We start from the raw sequence: 22,731 nt of genomic DNA, 5'->3' as shown, positions 1-22,731 counted from the left end.
AATTAAATATATCTATATTTTGTAACAATTATTATTCCAAGTTATCTATAAGGTACGTATTCTTTAATTGAAATTATTAGTTTTTTACATCAATATTTTTTTAATTTGGACTTCTTTCTCCACTTTGTTATAACTTCATCACTACTTACTTTCTAGTATTCGTCTGTTCACCAACCTAAAGAATTATCATATCAAAATTACTAAACAATAATTTTTTTATTATTAAAATTAGAAAACAAAATAAGGTAAGAAAGAAGATACATTTAAAAATACACAAAAAAAGAACAAAAAGGAGGATTAGCTATGCAGGAAAAATTTGAAAAAATGGCATGCACAAATTCCTAATTCTTTCTAGTTATGCTTAGCTTATATGCAAAAATAAGAGTATATTTCATATTTCAAATAAATACTACATTCAAAATACAAACTTCTAAGAATGAAGAGTCATTGTAATTAAGAGGATTAAGAATGTGACTTTGATATTTAGACATTTGTACATTATGACACAAAATAATGAATATTAATCATAGAAAATGATAAGACAATCAAAAATAAATTAAAGTTATTGAGACATTTATTTTTATAATAAGTTCAATAATAAGTAGAATGAAAAAGAAAGAAAAAATCACCAAAGTAAAGAGAGAAAATACCACACTATTCATAGATAAACTTTTAAGAATCGCCATTTTCCCCCCAGAAAAATCAACACATTATTTTAAAAGAAGACGAAGTTAACATTTACTCTATATAAAAAAGAAATGAAAATTATAGAAGTATACAATTTATGACTTTAATTAACCTAAAATCAATATATTTATATATAATTACATAAAGAGTTTTTAAATTACATAGATAACAAAATAATAATAATTTTTTATTTAAATGTATTTTTTCTTTCGATTTTCTCTCTCCTTTTCGGTTTACTATTTGATGTCTTTTAATTACGTGTCTTTTTATGTGGAGCATAATCAGGGTATTTAATATTATCAACTTTATCTCTCCTAAACAGTCCCATGTATACATGTTTATTACTTTATGATATATTTACTTTTCATGGGTTAATGACTGTTTTATTGGGATCTTAATTATTTGCTTCCTTTTTTGGTAAAACCTTTCATGTTTTCAACAAAGATGGTGTACTTATCTATGTGATTCATAGTTCCAAGTTAAAACTTAATTTCTAACGCCTAACCATCCATCTTCTTCTTATCAGAATCTAAACTTTCATCTTTCTCTGTTCTTATCGTTTGAAGAACAAAATTTACTAAATTAGCTCTTCTTTTACAACCGTCTTATCGTTTGAAGAACTAATAATTTGCTAAATTTTGCAGAATGCATTTACTACATCCATATATTTAAACATCTTGGTAGTTACATTGACGCCGATTGATGGCACACAACTAAGTTTTTGATACACTCTAGTAAGTGACCAACTTTTCCACCAATTACTGTATTAATAATAAATTGGCATACTTATAGTAATTCACACTAATAGGTGTACCAAATAATTTATTATACCAATAAACATATCATAAGTATTCTGACATTTAAGGTATTACAATTTAGACCAAAAAATACACCAACACATACCACCAATTCATAGAATCAACTATTCCAGCATAAGTACCAGATCACATACCAATCAACATATTACCAATTTTTCAATTTATTATATACATTAGTTCAGATAATTAAAATACACCAAAAATGTACCAAAATATTACTAATTTTCAATTTATTATATACACCAATTCAGATAAACAAAATACACCAAATAATGTACCAAAATATTTTTTTTATTGTATTTTATATACCAAATAATACAACTAAATACACAAATACATGCCTACAATCTTATTTGCAGTTGGTATGTGTACACCATACCACATATCAAAAGTAACTATTGATACAATCTGTTAACATACGCCACTCAACGTACCAATTTAAACACACAATTTATGATTTTATTTTAAGTCGTTGCATTAATCAATTAAACCTAAAATTTTCAAAAAAAAAAAAAGCCTTTCAACACATCAGATTACAATAAAAATCATATGAAGTTGTTGTAATTACAACAAAATCGTTAACATAAAACAACGAATCAATACCCAAAAGAATAAAAATCCAGATGGTGTGAAAAACTCAATATTATTCCACAAACAATTGGTAAATTTTAATATTTATTTAATAATTAAACCTGCATATTGATGCTCCAGAACATCAAACAAATCATATGAATTTACATTCCACCAAAATCGACAAAATAAACCAAAAGAATAACTACAAAAACGATTAAAATCGATATGTTGTGAAAAATCAAATACAACCACGAAAATAAACACCATATGCATTTTGGATTGTCGATCTTAGTAGAGAAGGGGAGTTTTATTTTTGTATGAAACCTCTCTTTATGGGAAATAATATTTAACAAATTAGAGTAAATCAGGGAAGGTAAAATAATTGGAGAAATTTAAGGGATACATGATATTTGTGGCTGACTTGGTAAACGTTTTTTTTTAAATAAAAATTCTAGTTTTGAAAAAAAAAATTGCTATATAATTGAAAAAAAAGTATTGCTATATTGGGGTAATTGAAGACTTTAGGTTGTATATTTAAGTTTTTTGCCCAAAAAAGAATTATATATGTAACACTCCAAACTTTATCAATCAATATTGTTCTTGGAGAATACATACCTTATATTTGAAAAATAACTAATTGAAATTGTTAAAAATAAGCAACAATAAGTGTACTATCTCTCTATATTCTAAATCATTCAAACTTCAATTCCATCAAACTAATCTGATCATCGCTCTTGATGAAACTTTCACCGCCACTAAATTTCTTCGTCATTTGTCAAACTTGTACAAAACTAATCCGACACTGTCATAAAAAAATCTCTTCACCTTGATGACCTCGTGCTTGGCTACTATGACACAAAAAGAAATTATGTAAAACATATCTATGATCTTCATGAACATGTGGTGGCCATGCATATTTTCGCATCACTTTTTCTATGTTCTCTCTTTTAGTAGTTATTAAATACATGATCAATGAAGAAAATTCAAACAAAAGAGAAAAAATATATTAATAAAAAGGGAAAAGGGTCTGAAAAATACTCCAACTTTGGCTGAAATTGTTGTTACGATACCAAACTTTATGGAGGACCTTTTACCCCATGTACTATTTAATAGTGTATTTTAAAGGTATATATGTGCCCACGTGGACACATTACTATTTAAAATGATGCAATATTTATGATGTCCACGTAGGCACATATATACCTTTAAAATACACTATTAAATAATACAGGGGGTAAAAGGTCCTTTCCAAAGTTTGGTATCATAACATCGATTTCGACCAAGGTTAGAGTATTTTTCAGACTCTTTTCCCTAATAAAAAAGAAGAAGGAAAACATGAAAATGAAAATCAAACAACTCCATATATGATTGTTATTTACAGATTGTTTGAGTCATAAGAATTAGATAGAAGGAAGTTGAGAAGACATGTTATTTAAGTGGAGAATGCAAAAAGATAGAGGTTTTTTTTGTAACCCATGAATTATAATTGAATATAATAAATATAATATATTTTAAAATTATTAAACAAATAATTAATGCAAAAAATGAAAGAAGAAAATTAAAAAAAATAAAATAGTTTTCTAGGTGCCACATCACTTTTTTTAATCTAGCTTTATATATATACTAGTAAAGAAAGCCCGGGCAGTATTGTTATTCTCTCCGTCTCATATTAAATGAGAATCTTACTAAAAATATTTTTTTCATATTATTTGAGCACTTATTAAATTAGGATAGAATTAATTATTTTCCATTTTACCCCTACAATTAATATGACCATTCCTATATTGTATGTGTATTTTTTGTAACTCATTTCAATGTGCATTGATATAAACAAAGGGCAAAATGGTGAAGTCTTCCAATGTATTGATGATTTCTTAATCACCGTGTAAAGTTGAAAGTGTCCATCTAATATGAGACGGAGGGATTATAGTTTATGTATTGTTATAAAATTAGTAAAGATTGTTATAATATATTTTGCTCATAAGTGAGCTAATATAGAAACTTATTTTTCATTTGTCTTTTTAATTTCAATTTTAAATAGCAAATAAATGTAGCGATAAGATTGAGAGTAGAAATGAAACATATCTTTGTAAATTTAAGTAAAAATAAACAGAGTAGAAGTAACATTAGGGTTATCAATAGGACGATTCATTCGGTTATTTTTAAAAAAATTATATCATTCAATTTTTGGGCTATTTTATAATGTATAACCAAAATTAAAATTTTAAAATCATCCCAATCCTAATTTATGTGACACAAGCAATACAAAAATTAGTCTTTTTTTGTTGTCTTGTAGATATTTTAAGTTATTATTTATTGTAAATTATGGTACGTTTTATTAAAGTTTTGAATAACATATGTTACTTTTTATGTTTGAGAGTTAAACCAACTTTTTTTTATATGTCTTTTAATTTTATACTCCGTATGTGTTTTGTCCTTTTCCATTTTCAAAAACTAATACTCTCTCCGTCCCATATTAGATGAGAATCTTACTAAAAATATTTTTTTCATATTATTTGAGCACTTATTAAATTAGGATAGAATTAATTAATTCTTTTCCATTTTACCCCTACAATTAATATGACCATTCCTATATTGTATGTGTATTTTTTGTAACTCATTTCAATGTGCATTGATATAAACAAAGGGCAAAATGGCGAAGTCTTCCAATGTATTAATGATTTCTTAATCACCGTGTAAAGTTGGAAGTGCCCATCTAATATGGGACGGAGGGAGTATAATTTATGTATTGTTATAAAATTAGTAAAGATTGTTATAATATATTTTGCTCATAAGTGAGCTAATATAGAAACTTATTTGTCATTTGTCTTTTTAATTTCAATTTTAAATAGCAAATAAATGTAGCGATAAGATTGAGGGTAGAAATGAAGCATATCTTTCTAAATTTAAGTAAAAATAAACAGAGTAGAAGTAACATTAGGGTTATCGATAGGACGATTCATTCGGTTATTTTTAAAAAAATCATATCATTCAATTTTTGGGCTATTTTATAATGTATAACCAAAATTAAAATTTTAAAATCATCCCAATCCTAATTTATGTGACAGAAGCAGTACAAAAATTAGTCTTTTTTTTGTCTTGTAGATATTTTAAGTTATTATTTATTGTAAATTATAGTACTTTTTATTAAAGTTTTTAATAACTTATGTTACTTTTTATGTTTGAGAGTTAAACCAACTTTTTTTTATGTCTTTTAATTTTATATGTGTTTTGTCCTTTTTCATTTTCCAAAAATAATACTCTCTCTATTTTATTTTATATGTCATTTCTTTTTATAAATATATTGGTCCCTCTTCTTATTGGAACACATGTTGAGTTGTTGTGGTTGGTTATTCCCTCTTCTTATATAGTAAAATATATATATATGATTTGTTTCGAACAAATTTCACTCATAAACTAATTATAAGGAGGTGAATAATCAAGATACTTCTGCACAATATTCACATTTGAAAACGGACGATAAACTAGCATAGGGATATTAGTTCATTGAATAAGAATATTAATTAATCAGGTAACGTTTTACTAAACTACCAAACAAAGAAGATCCATCTAGAGTTAATTAGTTGTCGTCGCGGCGACATGAACAAAATGGAGTTAATTATTAATTAATTACTTCTCTAAACGAGTATCGCTTCTAGTCTAGATAAAAAAAAATCAAAACAATGTACATCCTTTTCAGTTTTACTATGAGTATATTCCCTTTTAGCTAATCATCATGTCCAGATCAATAAAATCTAGTAGCTAATATGAATATCCTCCACAAATTGCATCTTTTTATTTTATTAGTTTCTTAATTAAAGCAGACCATCATAAAAACATGTGTCAAATTAATGTGAAGCTAAGATCCGTTTTTTCATCATTGGCAAGTCAAAAGATAATAGTCCATTGCACTTTGGTGGAGCAACATTTACAAACACCAAAGAAAAGGACAAGCAATTTGATAAGCTCTAGATCGATTAATTAGGCGCATGTAAGAATACATTTGTCAAAATTACTACTACACTAAATTAGATTTTCCAATTAAAAAATTGATTACTTGAAGTTGCCCTTTCCAAAATAAGAGAGAAGAGATGAATTGATTGAGTTAGCATGTTCGAATTGTGATTTCATCCTTAAATATTTTATCGGACATTCAATTTCCATCATGTAGTTTAAAATATATTTAACTTGTAGATAATTTTTAAGCAATAATCATGTATTTAAATACCCGTTTTTCTTGATGGACAAAATCTATCTTGTATGAAATTTTATGTGTTGATTTAGAGGAGCTTTTGGTTTGGGATGCACCAACCCTTACAAAAAGGACGCCTAACGTTACTAGGGAAAAAAAAAAACTATTTTTATGCAAAAGGAAGTGTTTAATTAAGTATATGATTGAGTGCCATTGAACATGCAAATCGACACTATAAATATGGTAAAAACTAAATCGACATAACTTATCTATATCTTCTAAGTAACAAAATAGAATAACTAAAAATAAAATCACAATAAATAAACAAATTAATAACTACTACATACATCACCAATTAATTAGTTTAAACATCTTATTAGAGGGAAATTCAAGCTTAGAATTTATGTCAACTTTATATATACATGTATGAAGTTAGGCTTTATAAACATGCAATCAACATCATCTCCGTATATTTAAAGCTTTTAATCTCATAAATCTAAAAATGATTTTGAAGCAACTCACAAAATATTTATGAATCACATCTCCTTAATCTATATATTTTACATTTTAACAAATGAAATTGAAATACTTTAATTAAAGTCTCTGATATTTAAGATAATTTCTCTATTTTACTTAATACAAAAATTGTGAAGTCGACTTTTGAGTATATTTCTTGCTAACATAACTCTTAAAAATACTGTGAAGTGATTAATCAAACTCAAACTCTTTTTTTAATACTAAACAAAAGGATTATTTCAATTAATTTAACCAAATACAAATTATATTGCTCTAAAATAATTTTTTTCTATAGGTCCATTTGAAAATAGTAATTCATTCCAAAATTAGCAAAATTTGGGAGTTTGGCACGAGAAAAAAAAATACCCCTAAATAAGTGAGGGCCAAGTGTTACATTTTGAAAAGTGAAGGGGTTGATTCGTTATTTCAGTAGCTTTGCTCCAAACGTCGGGCAAATTCTGGACCGAACCCAAAGTCTTTCTCTCTCTACATTATCTCTCTAGATTTGTTGTTTTCAAGTTTCAACTCTCCGATAAGTTCAGACTAAACTGAAAAACACTTGGTTCCTGCAACTGATTATTAAGGCCGCCGCGTAAATTGTATACTCGGAGACGGCGGGGAATGTGTATTGAGAAACAAGTGTTATCTAGTGAATGAATTTTTCAAAGAAGGTGAAATGGGAGCATTATGCGCTGGCCACTCACGCGACACCTTGGATCGTTTCTCCGACCGATGTCTCCACGTTTCCCCATGTCTCTCCGATCCCGGTATCAACTTTTTCATCTATTCTATCGTCGTAGTTTAATTTTAATGTTTTAAACCTTACTCTTTTTTTTTTGGTTGTTGGGTTGATTAATTTTAGCTCGGAGATCCACTTGTTGCTTGAGAATAGCGTTGGTGATGCTGCACTTGATCTATCTGGGCGTTCTATTTGTCTTTGACAAAGATTTGATTCATAAAACTAAAGAAGAGCCATGGTATTTGCTCTTACTTTACTTATTGGGGAAAAAGTTGTCTTTATTTTTCTTCAGAATTAGCAGGAGCCAAGTGTTCACCTATGAGGGAATTGATGATGGGAGAGCAAAACTAAAAATTCAGTGCAAACAATGAGTCTTTGTTCACCTAGTAATTTGCTCTCGCTTTACTTTATTGTTTGGTTCGCCTAATTCATCAGTAACTAACTTATGAAGGAATTAGTCGTCATGTTATATTTTAGCTACAACCACAATACAGTGCATTAAATAAAAAAGATAGAATCTTAAGTTATGCAGCAACGTCTTTCAGCTTGGTAGAGAAATTTGTTCAATGCCTGTATTATGGTTCTTGCTGAAGTGCACCCCCTCTTCTGTTTTATGTGATGTACTATTTACTCTTTAGTCTATCTAAAAATAATGAAAGCCTTTCTATATTTGGATAATCTGACCAAAAAGAAAAACAATACTCCAATTAGATATAATCCTTTTCAAATTAGTCCCCAATTCAAAAGGAAAATGATGGAGTTGGAATAAAGTGGTCCTATCTTGATCATTTTTAATGCTTTTGTAGAGATTCTACTTTTACTTGGGTGTTTTTGGTAAAACTGCTGATACCCTCTTCCTTGCCTTCAAGGTACACAACTGTCTATTTGATTCTGTTTGCTGCTACACTGGTTCAATACTTCATCACTTCAGGTTCTTCTCCTGGGTAATTTCATGCACACTCTTTACTTTCTAATTTACAGGCCATTGTTATTCTTTATGCGCTTCAGTGCTACTTCTCTGAAGAGCCAGTAAAGTTGCATTGTGTGATCAGTATAATTTTTTATTGAACATGTAGCTATGTTGTTGATGCAATGAGGGCTGTCAATGAGGCAGATGCATCACGTAATAGGGCATCAATTACCTCAAAGTAAGAGAATTTCCTTTCTGGTTATTTACATGGAAAGTAAATTACTGGATTCTCTTGCCATATCTGTGAAATATCAAAGTGTAAATATGTGGAGTGTTCTGCAGAATTATCTAATTGCTACTATTTTCTGCCTATTGTGATGTAAAATGATCAAGCAAAGACAGCCTGCTTCAAGCAAAAACGGCGATGTAGTTATTGCAATCGACAGGAACCAGGTGGGAAGTAATCTTCAAGGCCGTGGTACGATAGCGTGGACAAAGCTAGTGATGGATATGTATCCCAGTGGAACATCTCTTAGGTAGGAATGACTTGAATAATACCTTGTTTATGCTTTTCCTTTTGTCTATAAAGCATCTGCATTGTTTTCAGCCTATTTTGCAGCCTTTACCGTAGTGCTATTTGGTTCATCTAGTTTCATCTTACATGTTGGTTCAGTTTGACTTAAATTGTTTATGGAACAAGAAAAGATTTGATTCAATCATTCGAAATCTGCTGTTTTGGGTTGTCTTTCTTGTTGGACTGGGAGGATATAGGCATATAACCCCCCCTCCCCCCCCTTAAAGATTAGGATATTGGGAGCACCTTATGGTGATGACAAAGTTGTTTCCACTCATTATCAATTTCACAAGTGATGCTTATATAACTATGAGATTTAGATGAAAAAATGTCAATAGTTTTAGATATAGAAAGCATCTCAGCATCAGAAGGTACCCCCAACTGGCTAAATGGTATATTGCGATGATTTGGCTAACTGCAGCATGCAGTAGATTTTATATAGAGGGGAGAAGCTGTAACAACCCTGTATGATTTCCCAAGAATGTTCAGAAATTTGTAATTTTTCGTTCGATAACAAAGGAAGTTGAAATATAATGAAAATTTCTGCTGAGATGTGTTATTATTGAATCATTTCATGGCATAGCTAATAGTCATGTAATGCAAGTGCCTCCAGCATCAAGTTTGGTCTTCTCCCTCTCAAAATACCTTTATAAACTGGATTATGATCTGAAACTAGATGACATTATTTTATTTTATTTTGATGACAAGGGAAACCCGCAGCCGCTACCCTTTGGGTGCGCACAGGGTAAAACCCCTGCTCCTATGCAATAGCTCGCAAACCACATAGGAGAGGTAACCCGCACTAGACAAGCCTGGTGCGACGAGCTCAACCCAGAAGGCAAAGAAACTAGATGACATTATTAGGAAGCCAGTCATCAGTTATCACATGAATTTATGCCTAATAACCCATGCTTGCTTGTTTATTACTTTTGGAAGTAGTTAGAGATGCATTGTGAATACTTAATGCTTAGCTAGTGGAAAATGTTGGGATAGGCTTCTCCACTATGAATTCATCCTGGCTGTCCTTGATGAAGAGTTTAGATTCTTTTTGGGGTTTATGATAAACTTGAATTCTAATAGTGATTAATTCAGTTGCTAGGGATATATTAACCATGTGAGTCTAGGCCCATGGGCTTTAGTCTTATGGTAAGATTACAATATATGATCTGTGGGTTAGTCCCTCGTTACAAGTTCAAATCATGCCTCAGACAAAATCCTGGTATTTAAATGGAGAACAGGGTGGATCCATTATCCACCGAGGAACCTTGTGCCATTGGTCCCTGAAGATTTCTGTGTTAGAAAAAAAGAAAATGACCATGTTAATTTAGATTTACTTTTTTCTTTCCCATATTCTTTCCCCTTACACCACTTTTGGATAGAAGTATGACTCTGTTGATTCTGTAGTTATAGATTGCATGATTCAATTTGCCAAAGCATCAGTTCCCTTGCTAACTCATTTTTGTTCTCTTTTCCAGAGGTGTGACTTGCAGTAACTGTAATGTTGTGCAGGTAAAAATTTCTCCTTTCTGGCTTTCATTTGTTTGCAGAACAAACATTTTGGTACTTCTGATGATACTTAGTGATTATAGGAGTATTTTAGGATTAGCCAAACTAGTGACGTGATTTGAGAGCCAAATACTGACTACACCTAGATTTGGAAGGCAATGAGGCAAACTTGTGACAGCAATTTGGTGCTAATATTTTCTTGTGTTGTGCCTCAATTAACCCTTCTCATTGAAATGAGGTTGAGGACAGATATATATTCAATTGTTTCAAACGGTTTATGACCTTTTGATTTCTGATTTATAAATCAACTATTGTGCTTATCCTAATATTAGCTCACTTATTTATCCAATAAGTTTATGGTTGCCATTTGCCAAAGTTTACTTATGTCAGAAGAACCAATTTCTATAATGGACCTTATACAGTGACTCCTGTCTTGTTAAGTGCCTAGAGCTTATACTTCCACTAGTCTAAATTTGTCTGTTATGTCAACAACGTTTGATTTTTACTCTGCTTGATTTGCAGCCTCCACGCGCTAAACATTGTCATGATTGTGACAAATGTGTTCTTCAATTTGATCATCATTGTGTTTGGCTTGGAACATGCATAGGACAGGGTAATCACTGCGCTTTTTGGTGAGCATCCATGCTACTAAGTTGATGCACCAACAATGTGTTTATCTTGCTCGCAGTTTGGTGAAATTTTTCTTGCGATTTAATTGAAATCGTTTATTTGTACCTTCAGAAAAACTAAATGAAAGAAGCCTTGTTGTGTATAAAATTGGATAAAGATTTATTTCTATGATGGTTTCCACATGTTATTTTGGAGCTAAAGTGGAAGTTTGATGTGGAAACCATGTGGATTTAATATGATTAGGACATGTCAAATTGGAGATTTATGTCCTAGATGTAGATGTTATTTCAGAAAATGATACTAATATAGTTATCTCGCTAATTAATGAATATAAAGCCTCATTCGAGGTTCTTGCTTTCATGAAGAGGCTTCAATTTTAGCTTGAATCGTTCGAAACATATCCGTGTCAGCATAGTTTATCAGTTCGAGAAACCTATAAGAGGATGTTGGTTCATTTTAAAGATCATTGCGAAAATATATTGAACCAGTTATCTGGGCTTGGGATATATGTGTACTTCGATGTGTCTAATTCAATATTATAAGTTTTGTATAACTGACATGATCATTGTTCTACTCTTAAGAGCACAATGAAGACACTATTTAGTAGGGGGCTTGTCATATTGTACTTTCCTGTAATTTTATGTATTTTTCTTCATCTATAAACATGCATGAAGCATGTCAGGGTGCTTGATTTTCCTGAACTTTTAACTGGTAATAGCTACTTTGTATTACATGTCAGGGTGCATGTGCACTGCATGTTTTTTCTTTTTAGGGTTTCAAGTAATTGGTCTTGGTAAGGTTATTTATTTTCCCAAGTATAACAGGTGGTACATTTGTGGAGAAACAGCCTTATCCCTTTGGACGGGCACGTTATATATTCAATTTTTGAAGTCTGATATATCAAAGCCTTGGTATGTACTTTTCATGATGCTTTATCATTTAAGAGCTTTTCTGCTTAGCCTCTGATTCTGCCCTTAGTATGTTTCTCCTCTGCTCCTTACTAATATCTTCCTTCCCAGAAGAAAATAAAGATGGAGGTTCTGGGGGGAGAACTGGAGATGGACAATATGCACCCCAATAAAAAAAACTAAGGGAGATGTAAACTGCTCAGTTTTCATACCCAAACTTATAATAAGAAGATGTTAATTCATTTGCTTTAGTTGGCAAAAGGCAAGCTTGCACATATTGGAATATTTTACTTGCTGTTTGAAAAATCATATCGTCTTCTGAGAAATTAGAAGCTTGAAGAGAGTCAATACCACTACCCTTATTGGATCTTATACAACCATGACTTGTAAGCTATTGTGATTGTCCTAAGATGGCAGTTGAAGACTTATCCTGAAAAATTAGATGACTATCTTATATTGGCTGTCAGCATAGCGTAACCCATATTCTATTATCTAGATAGGACCATCCATACAAAGCTCATAGGTGGAATATACACTACCTTGATTTTTAAAAATTGCTGACAAGTACAGCAGTTAGTGTGAAAGCAGCAAGGGAGCTGCATCTGGTTCCGACTTCAGATTGGGCTCCCTTAAAATGCCTGAGTATGAGCTCTACTTTGGTTGTATAGGTTGCAAAAACCAAACTTCAATAGATAAAATAACAGTGGGAAACAGTAGTTAAAGAAGGGGCCTGCATCCTCATGACAAGATGGTACTGACATGATTGATATTTTTGCTTCTGTTTTCATGTTTTTGTTGAATCTGCACATATCCTTCTATAAAAGAACAAGCCTTGTGAAATTCATCCAGTTTAAATCTTTAGATGAATCTGAAGTGAAATGCTATAATGGCTTTGTTGCAGGTGGTTATATGCAATTATGATCTTGCTGCTTGCTACTCTGTTTTTCTGCCTCATCTTCCTTCTCCTCCTCCTACTTTTTCATAGGTAAGATTTCTCTTTGCTAAAGATGGACTTCATTTAGCATTGCCTAGCACAGTAATTTTGTATTTGTTGGAAGTTTGTTAGATTTATGTTCTTAAAATTATATGCGTTGGTCCTTCTAAAAATAAGGTTATATGAGATTCTGGAACCTCTGTTTGGTCAGCAGAGTTGATAATTCTGGGAAAGGATGTAATCATTTCTGTAAGATAATAAATATCTCGTGTAAAAAAAAGATTTAAGTGTAAGATGCTTGGTTACCTCCTTTCAGTCTTGTGAAGGAGGTAGAAACATACTAGAGCTAAGCTATGCAAACTTCATAACTTGCGAGTGAAAGCCTGTTATTTGTGCCTATATTATTCCCCATACTTCTCTTAAACCTGTAGCTAAACTGTCTGAACTCATGTTTGTTGAATCAGCTACCTAATTTTGACAAATCAGACCACTTATGAGCTTGTGAGACGACGGCGCATCCAATATTTGAGGTTGGTTATATCCTTCCAATTCTTGTGTAATATTATTTACTGGGTAGTGGCAGAGATGTCTATGTTGTTGCTTTGAGCTGGATGATATGATTAAAAACATTGGACAATGTTAGTTGCAGATATGGTCAACATCTTTGAGTGATTAATTGATATCTCAAAAACAAATGGAACATGTATTCTCATCAGGAATTTGTCTCGTCTTTAAGCTCAAGTTTAAACTTGCTTTAATTTGCAGGAACATTCCTGAAAGAGTGTATCCATTTAGTAGAGGAGCATGCAGAAATTTGTATGAGTTTTGCTGTGCCCGGCGTAGCAAATATAGGATGGAACCACTGCCAACAGGACAAGAACTTGAAGATAAGTTGAGACCCTACACATGCTCAGATGTTTTATCCTGTCGGTGTTGCTGTTGATCACTTGTGTTGTATCCTAATACTAGACATTGGACTCCGGCTAGCACGACCTCAATATATGTTACTCTTTCTCTCTTAATTTATGCGACTACATATAGAATTTGGAGAGTCATTTTAATTTGTTAATTATTGTAATTTACATTATTGTTAGTATCATTTTCAAATGATATATGTTACTTTCTCTATACCAATTTATGTGACATTGATATAATTTTAAAAGTCAACCGCGTTTTATGTCTTCTAAATATTTTAAGTTGTTAATTATTGTGATTTATAGTATCGTTTATTTAATTTTAAAATATTATATGTTACTTCTTTTTTCTCAATTTATGTGACACTAGTAAAATTTTGAAAGTCTATCAATCTTTTTATTTATCTTTTAAATACTTTAAGTTGCTAATTACTATTTACAATTTCTCTTACGTAACTTTTAAATAATATATATTATTCTCTTTGTCCCAATATATGTGGCACAAATGAAATTTTAAAAATATTTCAAGTTGTATAGTATTTTTTACGCCATTTGCAAATAATACATGTTAATTTCGTTGTCCCAATTTATATGGCATTGATATAATTTGTAAAGTCAAATAATTTCTTTATATATCTTATAATTATTGTGATTTATAATATTTTTTACGTAATTTTTCAATTTATAAAAAAAAATTAAAACGAGAAAATCATAAAAAAAATATTAATTAAGTAAAATGATCCTACAAGTACATGCCAAGCAAGCATGTTGACCTATTCACAAAATTAAATGATGTTTACATTTTGTATATATTTTAAATTTTAAATTATGAAATTTAATTATTATTTTCTATTTTTTAAAAGCTCGAGCTAGTATTACATAAAGCTAATGCATGCATTATTTTTTCTAAGACACTCTACTATAGGTTGAGGCTTGAAAGTATAAGGATTGTCTTTGAACTTGAATCAAGAGGATCATTTTTCCTCTATGAACCTTTGTGTTTAGAAAGGAAGAGTGGAAATGAAAGACGAGACAATATTTTCAGCATCATGCTAAATTACAATTAGTGTGGCAAAAGCTCATGATTATGAGATAAATGAATCTTAAGTTGTGGCTTACAAAGGCGAGGCCAGAATGCTATGCAAAATTGATTTCCTCAAAACTAGCTATTTCTTACAAGCCGACGAGAAAAACTCAAGAGGGAAGAAAGAATTGGCTAATAAAATTATGCTAACCATATCTGGATGTGCATTGTGAATTGAGAGCTGTACAGACGATCACTTTCCACTACTCTTCCACTTTTTGATGGGAAGATGGTGACTTTTCTCCGAGGGGGGTGAAATCCACCCTCTGTGGGTCGCAACACTGAAATAGATGTTTCACGTTCATCATCCTTATACTCCTTGTCAACTGTTAAAGGTTTTAGCTCAAAGGTCCCTTTGGTAAAACCTCTAGCAACCTGGTTAATCACAGCTTACAGAAATCAGCAAATACAGAATAAAAGTGATATTTGTTATGAAAATGAACAAAATGGTTAAGCATACCTTTAGAAGAAGCCAAACTTTGAGAGAACTACTCAAGATAGCTAGCCTTGTCCTCTTTCCTGAAGTTAAATAGTTAGACATGTACTGATCAACCCTGAGAATAAATCTGGGCCAAGACTTGGGGTTTTCAGGGTCTGCCTTCAGATCCGTAGTGGACTGCAACACAAGAAACAAGAATTAGTTTTTGGGAAAGCGGTCATTATCTCGAATCATGTTGAACTATATTCAGAAAGATCCAAAAGAAGAGGAGGAGAAATGGAGACCAAGTGGTAAGAATGGATTAGCTTGCTAAAGAACCAAAAGATTTTGGATCAACCTTTTTGCAGCTTAACAGATGAGGAGGAGATAAAAACCCAAGAAGATAACCTTGGAAAGGCATCTCAAGAGTAGTTAGTTTACTTACTAGCAACCGGCAAATTTCACGTTCAATCTTAGAGTATGCAGTCGCTAAAGCTTCCACTCTCCCTGTACCATGACAGCACATACATGGTTCACTGATCATGAATGTCACACTAGGTCGAACCTGTCAGGTATAAGATGAAATGACCAACCATGATTAATTAGACATTTCCAGTAGTGTAGTTATGACAGAGAAATTCAGCACCAAATAACATACTCTTTTCCTGGTAATCTCCATAAGCCCATGTCTGGACAATTCAGACACCTTAACTGTTGATCGATCTCTCTCAACAGCCTTCTTGACCTCCTCATAGACCAATCTCTTATTTGCTGGAAAACAAAATAAAAGAAAAAACTTTCAAACAATTGCATAACATATGTTCATACAGGTATACATGTTATGTAAGTACATCTGTACCAAATAAAAAGAGGACTACATCTTCAAAATGTATTGTTGACTTCAAGATATCATGTTACAAATCATATGGTATGAGCTTAGTGTCTAATACAGTTTAGAGAGAGGCATAGTAGGCTGGCGCTGATTATGAAACTTTCAGTCTGATTACATGCCGGTTTTAGATGATGAACAGTAGGTGTTATGTACAATAAGTAATGTCGTTTAGTTACCAAGCATTCGACAAGGTTAACTTCAATTTTAGATTTACATAGAAGACCATAATATAAATTTATGTCTCTTCTCTTTTCTTTCTTATTTTCAGTAGTAATCCCGTTTAAACAAAATATTTTGCATCAATACCACATAAAGACCACACACATCATAATTTTAGAAGAACATTGAGTTTTGTGCTGAGAATTTAAAGGTTGAACTCATCAAATTAAGTCTTGGATCCACACATAGAGAGGAGGGGAGTGGGCGGAGAGAGGGTTGTTTACTTACAATCATCCAACATATCTATGAAATCCACCACAATAATGCCACCAATATCTCTCAGCCTTATTTCCCTAGCAATCTGAGAATAATTTTCAGTATATACTTAATGACCACAATTATCAGAAAAAATTAAAAAAGGGAATCTGCCGTAAACAATAAACTTAACATATAGAAAGAAAACCAATGCAATCCTATGTTGTCTTTATCAACAAAAAAGATCCAATGTTGTGTTGTCGTACATTTCAGTAACTAGCTCGGGGTCTCAGATAAAAGGTTCAAATCTAACCAGAAACACCTAATGAAGCTAGAAGTGCAGTATTTCTTTGAATTAGAATGATGAATACTTGCTTATGGTTAAAGCAAAAATGAGTACATAACATCTCATTTGGATTGGTTTCTGCCGTCTTCCTTCTCCTTTAAAAATGTGTGTAATTCTGCAGCCCAGGCTGACTGCTAAATTGGATCAAATTAACGCGACTTAAATAGAGGTGCATAAAAGCAACCACAGATTACCCCGTTGCTTTGGTCTAGTGGTAAGAGCGCAATGTGTGATGTGTGGGTTAGACACACGTGAAGAGCTCGAACCTTCCTATGACAAAAGCGTGGTATTTAACTGAAGAAAGGTAGAGAGCGGGCACATTATCCACATAGCCCTCTATGTCTTGGTTATCCCCTCCAAGAAAAAAGAAGAAGATGTTTAGCACGTAATTGAGACATGCTATGTCCAAACCAATAGCAGATTAAAACAGCAACATGGACATGATACCCTGTGTAGTTTCTGTTTTTAAACAAGAATTAATTCTCCATAGAAGACGCATCAACAGAATATTCTTCTGTTCTGGGATCTGACAAGATACTACTAAGCTACAAACGAGGCCTTGTCTACCACAGGAAAAAAGAGAAGCAGTGTAGCTTGTCAAGAGAAATGTTTTAGTGTTGGATTGAAGTATTTCCATCAAACACTAAGCATCTTCTAATTCATTAAAAAGGATCTTCTAAGCATATCCTAGTTTGTTTTCTGATAACCAACTTTCTCAGGTGTAGAAAAACTACGCTCTTGGAATACAATGTGTAATCAAAACAGATGCAGGTCTACATACTTGTCTAGCAGCTGCGAGGTTAACGTTGAGAATAGCCATCTCTTGTGAAGTCCCTTGACCAAGCACACAATGTCCACCATTTACATCGATGGAGACTAAAGCCTCTGTCTGTTCGATCACTAGATAACCTCCATTATCAAGGGGAACCCTGCAAATTTTATAAATCAAAGGATTAAGGAGGAATATCAATGAAACAGGAAACATGATTCACGAGAAGTTAAAATACATGTCATAAAAGACATAAAGCTAAAAGAAAGTAATAGAAAGAAACTAAGTGATCTCCACCTTTTGCTGAGAATGTTGTTTATTTCTTCTTCAATGTTGTATTCATCAAACAGGGGAGTTCTTGTACCATGCAACTCAACTCTTTCACAAAGATTAGGTGCCATTTCTTGAAGATAGTTTGTAACCTGAACAGAGTCCAATATATCTATATTAGGGTACACCATAATTTAAAAAATTCCTCAACAAATTCTAGCCCACAGGTTGTGGAACACTATACCGCGACTATTTGGTGTATGACAAGATCTCCAAAATAACTTTTGCAGAGTTGGAATAAAAGAGGACACAAAAAGGCGACAAAAGTTGTGGTACACTATACCGCGACTATATGCTGAACTGTGTGAAACAAAAGAAATCAGGACACTTAAAGTCAAAAAGGAAAATATTTGTAACTTAAAGCACAGATGCCCTTTTAGTTTAAAGACGAAAATCAATGTCCTCAGTTCTATTCACAAGTAGGTAATGTACTGAGATGCATATTGCAGTGCTACTCATCATTGCACTCTGGGCGCTATTCTTAAACAAGCTAATTTTACTTCTTAAATGTTTCATTAACTTGGGTTTAATTTGATCCAAGATAATCTCATTCATAGCCAGTATATGCAAATCTTTATGCCAAAAACCACTCACTATTGCAAGTGCTTATCAAAAACCGCTCCCATGTGAAAAATCAACCTAGAGGAACATTAAAGCTCGAGAAAGACATGCAATCATGCTTGTAGGTCAAAAATCTTTTCATTCCATTGACTGATAACTGGCTAAGTCCATACCTCATGATATGTCCTTGGAGAATCAACCACCAAACTCTTCACCTGAACATCAATGCTAGAGTAAGAAAGTATAATTGTGTTTTCATGCTAATTTGAGAAAGCCCATGAACAGAAGTTGCCTAAAAAATGAAGAACTGAACAAATTATGAAGTAATGACCCGAGAATGAGCAGCAGAGAGCAGACCTTATCGCTAAAATAATCTTGAACAACAGAAAGTGTTTGGCCCATTGCCTGGTGAAGCATAACAGGAACTGCTCCATCAACACCTTCATCTGCGGCAAGAGCTGCAGACTTTGCATGCTCAATTATACTTTTCCAAGTTGAAAGCAACCCTTCCAAGTCTTTCTGCAATTCATTTAGTGAATGACCAGCTGCAACTGTCCTTACTGTAAGACCATATCCTTGAGGCTGTAAAGTTTTTGCAATGACCCTTAAACGCGTGCGCTCAACACCAGCAATCTTCTTTGAAATACCTATCGTGTTGCCGCGAGGAGCTAAAACCTGGGAAGAGGAGAACCAATTAGATTGGGTTTTCTAATAATGGACTTTCAGCTGTGAGACACAGAATACATGATCATGAAACATGTAATACCCAGAATCTGCTCCTTAATTTCGGATAAGCAGTCAGTGTTGGGCCCTTCGTACCCAATCCTTCTTTAACAACTTGCACAATTATTTTAGTGCCTTTTCGGACCTGGACCCACTTGCTTTCATCTCTTTGTGAAACTTTCTTACCATTCATAGCATGCTCAATAGTTGGATTCTGCCCTCGGTACCCAATTCCACTGGATTCTTCTGGATATTTCTCTGAATGAGTATCAAGCCCATGCTCAGTTACACTACCATTACAATTTTCTGCAAGGACTTCTAAAATATCACAAGTATCACCACTTTCATGGTCCCCAAACTCACTGTCCATGTATTCCATGGATTCATCCTCTATATCAGCATCATCAATCTCATCCGCCTCCACTTCTTCTAAAGTGGATTTATTTCTAGGAAGACCTAGGTTCTCTTCAAGCATGTCAACAGCAGCACCATTAATTACCTTTTCCCTTGAATCATGACAAAATGGAGGGAAAATAAATGGTTCTCTGTTGGGCTTTATATCCATAAAGGAGGGTCTAGAAGTGCCAATATTTACAAATGCACCACCCATGTGTGGAGCTAATTTTGTAACTACTCCTAGATATACACTATCGCACTGCACGTTATTTTTCACTGGTTCCAGCAGCAGTTCAACCAGTTTCTCATTTTCTAAAACAGCAATTCTTTGCACAGTACAAACCGAAGAGTTAATCAGAATAATTGTTGTGAAAGAGTCTTCCTTGGAAATAGCATCACATTGATCAACATCCAACAGCTTCTCAGGTATTTGTTCATGTTGATTGCTAGATGAAGGTTGAGCTAACTGTTCAAGTTGATCGCTAAATGGAGGTTGAGCTTCATCCTTATTATCTGACTGTTCAACTTCACAGTCATAAGGAGCCATCTCAGCATCAAAACTAGGAGATGACGTACATGCTTGCAATAGCCAGGGCTCCTCTACATGGGCATATGTTGTGCACAAGGTTCCTGATGAAGCATCATTAGCATTGACCTGATACTTGGACCATAAAGTCTCACTAAGTGTGGACTGATTTAAGAATCCTGATTCTAAATTTTCACAGTCAAGACCCTCAACAATCTTGTCGTCACAAATGACATCACCAGAAGCATCAGACTCTGCCAAATGATGAAGAAGCAGGGAAGACTCGCATAACCATGGCTCCTCAATGATCAAAGGTTCGGTTGAAATACTTTTGCCACAATCTGAAGCTGTATCAATCTCATCTGAGAAAAAACTATCCTCATCTATAAAGTCACTAAAGACCTGCTTTAGGATGGAAGAATTGCTGTTCAAGCATTTCACAGTAACATTCCCATCTGCATTTCACTGGAAGCATTTAATATCCAAAATAATGCATAAATTAGAAAACTACAAAGAGTATAACTGTCCACAGAAATATTGTCATAAAAGTAATACCTCTAGTGCGAGCTGGAATGAATAGACGGATAGCTATAGACCTTTCTACTAGCCAGGATCCAAACATGCTACCCAAAGGCATCCTTGTATGAGATTTAATCCATAAGTTCCTTGGGAAAAGTTTTCCTCTTTGTTTAGAAGGTACTAACACAGGGACATCATGCCTAGCTTTGCATAAAGCAACAGATGAAGTCAACATATCTCCCTTCACAGAAGAGTTGCAGCTCAAATGTCCTGAATGCAGTATCTGCTAAGAACAACATGAGCACAGCGCACTAGATAATGAACAAAGTATCTAGTAAATTCTCAAATCATTTATCAGAAGATATAAACCTTGAGCTTAACATAGCTAGCTCCTAAGGTGATTCTTGTCTAAAACCATATAAGGAGATCAAGTACCTCATCCAAAACCGATGGGGGATATCTAACACCCCCTCCCTCCCCTGGCATGCCCAGGACTGGGCATCTTGAGCGTGTGGAATATAATATGGGGGTCCAACATCAGCTAAACTAAGAATTGTAGATTTGATATCAATCTCTATAAAATAGATTAGATTAGGTAGATATTATTCTATTCTTTTTCCTTTTCAACAAGAATAGACATAGCTAAAAGGAAAATTTTGAAATTTTCTTTCCCTGTGACTATTTTAATGGTATATGATAGATTGAGATGGTTACCTTTGACGTCTCCCATAGGCTAGAGAGTTCAGTACAAGACAAGAGAATAACCATCTCCAGAAATGGACCATCCACTGAATCAACTTCTCCAACTCAACGCACCTCAAATGATACTTCCAATTCAACAAATGAAATGCTTGAGAAATCATAATGCGCTGCATCAAGCAGCCATAATAAAACTTAACAACCAAGCGTCTGAACCGATTCTGAAAACACAAGGAAAAAGAAAAGAACTCCATTAAGAACAGAGGATGTTAACTCAGCACAGCTAAATTACCCCAAAATCAGAAACATCATCTTGCACTTTACAAAAGACATACGTGACCCATGAATGGACTAATTCATATCCTTTCTTGATTTTGTTGTCAAGAACTAACTTTTAAATAGCAGAAGTGGAGGGAACTCTTCTAAACAAGCGAATGTAATATGCCAATAGCTTCAAATAAAGTATCCAATCACAATTGCATTCAATAAAGAATCCCCAAACAATCTTTTCTTGAATTTCTACCGCCACCCACCCCCGTCGGCCAGCCCACAAGAAAATTGAGCAACCCCAGAAAAAAAAAAAGAATGAAGGGAAAGACAACATAAGCATTCAATAGCATAAACACAGAAAAATTGAAGTACAAGACTTGAAGGAAACCAAGCAGCAAGTTTATTCGTCCGAAAACTAAAGTCTTGCAACTGATAGAGGAGAAGTTAAGATTATGGAATGAATGGGAAGTAGCAGATAGAAAGAGAGAAGATAAAGAAAATAACCTGATAGAGCTATTGAGCAATAAAGAAGAAGAGGAACATACCTGTGTTATCTAGTACTACCTCGGACAGCAAAGAGAACGGCTAACTCTGGTTCTTGAAAGATAAGGAGCCACTCCTTCCCATTTTCTACGGGGTTTTCAATTTCTCTTTTATTTTCTTTTCTTTCTTCCCCTTTTAAAGGAAAAAAAGAAGAAGGGTATATTGTAACTATTCTTTGTGGATAATTATATTCGAAATATGAATCAAATGAAAGGGGATTATAATGTAGAGAATTGAACCATCATCAATAACGTGAGAGTTCAGGTAATCAACCACCTAAGCTGAGAGTATGTCATTATTTTTATTATTAGGTTGGTTGTATGGGAGTTAAATTGAGAGT

General features: G+C 33.1%; 2 protein-coding genes across 4 annotated transcripts; one reads left to right on the top strand and one right to left on the bottom strand.

Moving 5' to 3' along the window:
* The first annotated feature begins 7,208 nt into the window (after nucleotides 1-7,208).
* On the top strand, nucleotides 7,209-14,115 carry LOC125822812 (protein S-acyltransferase 10). Its single transcript, XM_049502272.1, has 11 exons — nucleotides 7,209-7,553; nucleotides 7,649-7,763; nucleotides 8,395-8,469; nucleotides 8,602-8,673; nucleotides 8,834-8,971; nucleotides 10,485-10,518; nucleotides 11,038-11,147; nucleotides 11,970-12,056; nucleotides 12,955-13,038; nucleotides 13,452-13,517; nucleotides 13,753-14,115. Exons 1-11 carry the CDS (start codon nucleotides 7,463-7,465, stop codon nucleotides 13,928-13,930), a joined length of 1,050 nt encoding a protein of 349 aa, XP_049358229.1. The 5' UTR covers nucleotides 7,209-7,462; the 3' UTR covers nucleotides 13,931-14,115.
* A 921-nt stretch (nucleotides 14,116-15,036) lies between these two features.
* LOC125822785 (ribonuclease E/G-like protein, chloroplastic) lies at nucleotides 15,037-22,507 on the bottom strand. Of its 3 annotated transcripts, none has more exons than XM_049502245.1 (13): nucleotides 22,413-22,507; nucleotides 21,594-21,799; nucleotides 20,916-21,162; nucleotides 19,482-20,815; nucleotides 19,073-19,390; nucleotides 18,889-18,930; nucleotides 18,122-18,246; nucleotides 17,837-17,984; nucleotides 16,743-16,815; nucleotides 16,062-16,174; nucleotides 15,849-15,968; nucleotides 15,446-15,601; nucleotides 15,037-15,360 (listed from the first exon to the last, which is right to left on the bottom strand). In XM_049502245.1, the coding sequence occupies exons 2-13, from the start codon at nucleotides 21,645-21,647 to the stop codon at nucleotides 15,127-15,129; spliced, it is 2,964 nt and encodes a 987-aa protein (XP_049358202.1). In that variant the 5' UTR covers nucleotides 21,648-21,799; nucleotides 22,413-22,507; the 3' UTR covers nucleotides 15,037-15,126. The 3 variants fall into 3 exon arrangements, with proteins under 3 accessions (XP_049358202.1, XP_049358200.1, XP_049358203.1); XM_049502243.1 differs by having other exon boundaries at nucleotides 20,916-21,165; nucleotides 22,413-22,495; XM_049502246.1 differs by lacking the exons at nucleotides 21,594-21,799; nucleotides 22,413-22,507 and having other exon boundaries at nucleotides 19,482-20,825; nucleotides 20,916-21,142.
* Between the last annotated feature and the right edge of the window lie 224 nt (nucleotides 22,508-22,731).

This window comes from Solanum verrucosum, unplaced genomic scaffold, assembly GCF_900185275.1.
Source record: "Solanum verrucosum unplaced genomic scaffold, falcon-dt-bn FXZP01000103.1, whole genome shotgun sequence".
Classification (NCBI taxonomy): Eukaryota; Viridiplantae; Streptophyta; class Magnoliopsida; order Solanales; family Solanaceae; genus Solanum; species Solanum verrucosum.
The sequence above is the reverse complement of the archived record's forward strand: the minus strand, read 5'-3'. Positions and strand labels throughout refer to the sequence as shown.